The sequence below is a fragment of the Notolepis coatsorum genome, assembly GCF_963971535.1.
Source record: "Notolepis coatsorum genome assembly, chromosome: 3".
In the NCBI taxonomy this organism is placed as follows: Eukaryota; Metazoa; Chordata; class Actinopteri; order Aulopiformes; family Paralepididae; genus Notolepis; species Notolepis coatsorum.
The window spans coordinates 203,391,888-203,396,503 of record NC_140167.1 but is presented as its reverse complement, the minus strand read 5'-3'; the positions used below and the strand labels follow the sequence as shown (position 1 = coordinate 203,396,503).

Here is a 4,616-nt window from a genome sequence, read left to right as displayed (position 1 = left end):
TGGCTAAAAGTGATTTTGTAATTTTGCAAACGTTAAAAGTACCCTGTGAGGCCCAAATAAAAAAGACATTAGCAACTTCAGAGGCCAGAGGGTGAGACCTATAAACACATGAAGGTGCCGTGACTGAAAAAAAAGGTTGTGAAACGCTGGTATATGGTGTGGCTCTTTGTGGTACCACAGTAATTTTTGTGGCTCTTAGTCTCCCACTGGTTGGCCACCCCTGAAATAGGCTCTCAATGCTGAGAATGTCTCCTTGTAATGTCAATCAGGCTTTTGAGCCCAGATTTAAACGGCTCTGGCTGATTGTTTACAGCATTGTCCAACAGTATGGTCACATCAGGGTACTGCAGAGCAAATTCTCTCTGTGCAGCTTCCTGGTCCTGTGAACTCTGAAAAGGGTTGGTGCCGAAGTGAGAAACCTGTGTCAGCGATCCAACCTCTTGCTCATACCAGTCTGCAGCCACTGATGCATCTGGCAAAAGGTCTGTGGACACTCGTTTTGGGCATCCCTCTCCGGCCAAGTACCTGGGGATCCCCTTTCCTAAAATAAGTTGAGCAAAAAATTATCCATTGCTCTAACTATGAAGGTTAAACAACGGTTTTCTTGTTTAAATAAAATGTATCAGAAATCAGACTATATCACACCTTTGCTTGAGACAAACTATAACACAAACCTGGAATCCTGTGTGCATTCCATGCTTGAACCACACGATCAACTCCGAGCTTGGCCAACTGGCATGTCAGGTTTGACACGCAGAATTTTGTCAGGCTGGCCTCCATATCCAGCTCCTCCTGATCCACCAGATGGACCAAAGCCACTTTCAATGGGTAGTTAACCCTGTTGTTGATCTCTGGCCAGATCCGTTCAATGGTGTGATTCTGTTATTGTAAAATATAGAAGACATTTTCAGAATCTTTTTCCAGATTAACTATATTGTATATATATATATATATTGTATTGTAGTATTAAGTCTTGTTCTAATTTCTTACGCACCTTTGTTGATGGTGTTTGCCTATATGGTGGCCTCTCTGTGTTGTGCCGGTGGCTGGCCAACTTCTCCTGCATGTAAAGAGTTAAATAAAACTCTTTCCCATGGTCCACTCTGACCTGGTCCCATATGCCATGCTCCATTACCGCACTTCTGCAAGAAAACAGAATAACATTGGCAAGTTGGAAACAAATTATAGTGGCTCTTGTGTTGTCAGGTAGTGAGGAGATCCGAGTTTTCACTTGCTGTGAAAGGGGACATATTGTAGGAAGGGAGATATCCTTTTTTTGGGTATTATTATTAGGGATGGGAATTGATCAAATTTTATCGATACGATTCCATTATCGATTCTGCTTATCGGTCCGATTCTTTATCGATTCCCTTATCGATTCCTGCTACATTTATAATATAAATAAATTGGAAATGCAACATAACTAAGTTGGTTAGAATAACAACATGCAACTTGACATTTCTGATTGTCATTTATCATTTATTGTTGAGCCCCCATGTCAGAAAAATACAAAAACTGTAAAAAATAGATTAACTATACACTTAAATAAAATAATGTATTTGAGAACTAATTTAATCTATTGAACTGCAGTTGCATTCAACAGGTCGTTATTGCAAAAGAGAATTTGTTAGCAACATGCGTGGCGCTAACGTTATTGTTTTTAAATGCGCAACTGTCGGAAAAACATGGCATCGATAAGAGGAATCGATAGTCACGGAGGCATGCGATTCCAGGAATCTGACAATTAGGAACCGGTTCCCAATCGATTCCGATTCTCGATTCCCATCCCTAATTATTATAAAGCAGGTCTAGGTAGGTAGTAGGTGGTGCCATATAAATACTGTGAAAGTATCAAAACGCTCAGTCCACAGAGAAATGCACACAGCCAAATTCAGAAACTGTGCCTTTAAACGAGCCGTTTGGCCTTTGTGGATAATTTCCACAAGGTGGACAGAGTTATTCAGACAAGAGTATACTTTGGTGTTTTGGGTACAGGGAGTCAGGGACAAAGGTGTTTTAAACAGGGATGCGTTCTTCATGGTACAGGGTTGCACTCCGTGCACCCAAAGATTTGAGCAAAAGCGCATGCACGGATTTGCACGGCACGTGCATGCACACAGGAATGCGCTGCACTCGCCAACTCGCTATAAGTACCCACCTTGGCTACTTTGCATATCAATAGCGCCGGTCGTCAGGTGTGTTAAATACGTTCTCAGATACATTCACACTAGGGATGCTCGATGTTGGCTTTTTTACCGATACCGATATTGTCCAACTCTTAATTTCCGATACCGATATCAACCGATACCGATATATGCAGGGTCCCCCCCCCCCCCAAAAAATGGAATAATTTCAGGTAATTAACATTACATATCTCTTGTTGTGGAATTAACACAACATTATGCATACTTTTGACAATAAATAAAATCAGAATTTGTTCTTACTTGCTTGCCTGGGTAAATAAAGCTTATAGAAATGTAAAAAAAAAAAATATATATATATATATTTTTTTTTTTTTTGAAAACAGATACCGATATCACATTTTAATGCCGATATCGGCCGATAATATCGGACATCCCTAATTCACACCTAACTTGTGAATGAAATGTGTTACATTCCATTCGTAGAGGCAATTAGGCACCATCTTTAGTCTGTGCTTAAGCGAGGGAACATTTATGCGCATGCGCGGGAACGTGCGTGCACGTGGCGTCATTAGCGTGCGTGCAATCAGAGTTGATATGAGGAACGCACCTCTGGTTTTAAATGACCTGTTCATTACCTGTAAACGTCAGTGTATATGGTAAGGTTGTTTTTAACAGGCATAGTGGATCGTCCAACAATTTTGCTGGAGAAGCCATCAATCGCCAGCACATGGGTCACGCCAAACATCACCAGTTTCTCATTTTGGTCCATGTGGATCTTGTGACCCACATAGGCTGCAGTATATGGAACCGGATTGAGGTTCCTGGCTCCCTTAAAGACAGACAAAAAAGAACAGCATACTCAAACCATACTCAAAGTTCAAAGTTGAGAAAACAGCTAAAGCATGAAGTGGGGCTGCTTGTCTAGGTGTAACCACCTGTAGCAACTATATAGAAAAAACCCTATAGAAACCACCTGTCAGCCTAGCAACCACATAATAACATCCTAGCAAAAAAAAATCCTTTTTAAAAGTTCCTCCAACTAGCTCTCAAATGTGGGAAAAATATAATAATTAGGCTATACATTTGATAAAAAAAAAAACCTACCCTGCATCGTTCCCGATGATATGGTGGATGAATGTTGCGCAACGCATGTCCCACACGACCCTCTGATGCACAGGCTCCCGCGGCTGCAAGATAGCCAGTCATCATCTTCCTGCCATAGGTAGGACCAGTCTTAAGGTAAAGATAAAATGTAATTAAATTGATTGAAAACTTTATTAACAGATTGCAGAATGAATGGGTACAATACGGCTCAATACAAAACTGCTAAGAGGATGCAGACCAGAAAAAGACTTTTGAGAGTTTTTATTCTTACTTGCAGTGTGGACAAATATAAGCATACTGTAACCTCTGTGTTTAAACTGGAACTTAAACACAGGATAAGTGCTACAAAATAAAACCCAAAAAGTGACTCAATATAACTGAAAACAAAACAAACACGCACGGTTAAAAGACAGTGTGGCTTCCGGGCGGCTACGTGGCGTAGTGGGCAAGGCGCTCGCCACGAATGACGGAGACGCTGGGCTTGCCTGTTCGAGCCCAGCGCTCCACATTGCTTTCAGTTTAGCTGGTCGATGGGTGGGGATCGGAAGTGTCGGGGGCGCGTGTTGCTTAATAACAGCGGAACAGTGCAAAAATGCTTCAGCTTTCGTCACCGCACGCCACTACGGTAAAGCGCCTTTCTTTTCACGCCGCTTAGACAAATGCTATGGCATTTCCGCGTACATTGCAACGAATCACTTGGAACCTCGGCTGTCTTTAACTATGAGTGAACACAACGCAACATTGTAACGTTAACGTGTAATTTACTATGGAATATCAGAAGAAACTACTCAACCTCGGCTGTCTTTAACTATGAATGAACACAACACACTAACTTAGTCCACATTGCAGCCGGCTTGTGGGAGGCAAGAAACAGCGTTCGTGACAGGGGACTGAGGGGAGGGTTGAATTGGATGATACGAAATTGGGATGGGAGAAAAATATAGAAAAATGGGAGAAAAAGTGGATTAAAAAAAAAGACAGTGTGGCTTCCCTGTGATAATTACCCAATTCCCTCCCGCTGCACACCTGTGAACACATACAGGCTCTGCCTGAGCACATCTGAGCCCCGCCTCCTGTGCCCACTGCCAGATAATTGGTCAACACCTTCATGGTAACAGTGCCTTCATTCAATAAAGTAACTGCAGAAAATCATTAAATTGGCTACAACATAGCCTATAAACAAGTAAGCGATAGTTTACACACTGTAACTAGCCCCTTTCGTGACCTTGTTGGCGTGCATCAAGTTAAGTAACGTTCTCCCGTAGCTCGAGCATAGCAGCTGCCATCTGACAGAAACATGTTTCAGGTTGTGTCATCAACCTAGTTCTGTACATTTTCATAACCCCTCCCCAGATACGAATAGGTTAT

The 4,616-nt window shown here is 42.0% G+C and overlaps 1 protein-coding gene across 1 annotated transcript; it reads right to left on the bottom strand.

Annotated features, from left to right (window-relative positions):
* Positions 1-233: 233 nt before the first annotated feature.
* Positions 234-4,358, bottom strand: LOC311226138 (uncharacterized protein; the record flags this gene model as incomplete). Its single annotated transcript, XM_084311512.1, has 6 exons — positions 234-541; positions 675-879; positions 995-1,142; positions 2,780-2,973; positions 3,249-3,377; positions 4,275-4,358. The coding sequence occupies 6 exons, from the start codon at positions 4,356-4,358 to the stop codon at positions 234-236; spliced, it is 1,068 nt and encodes a 355-aa protein (XP_084167638.1).
* Between the last annotated feature and the right edge of the window lie 258 nt (positions 4,359-4,616).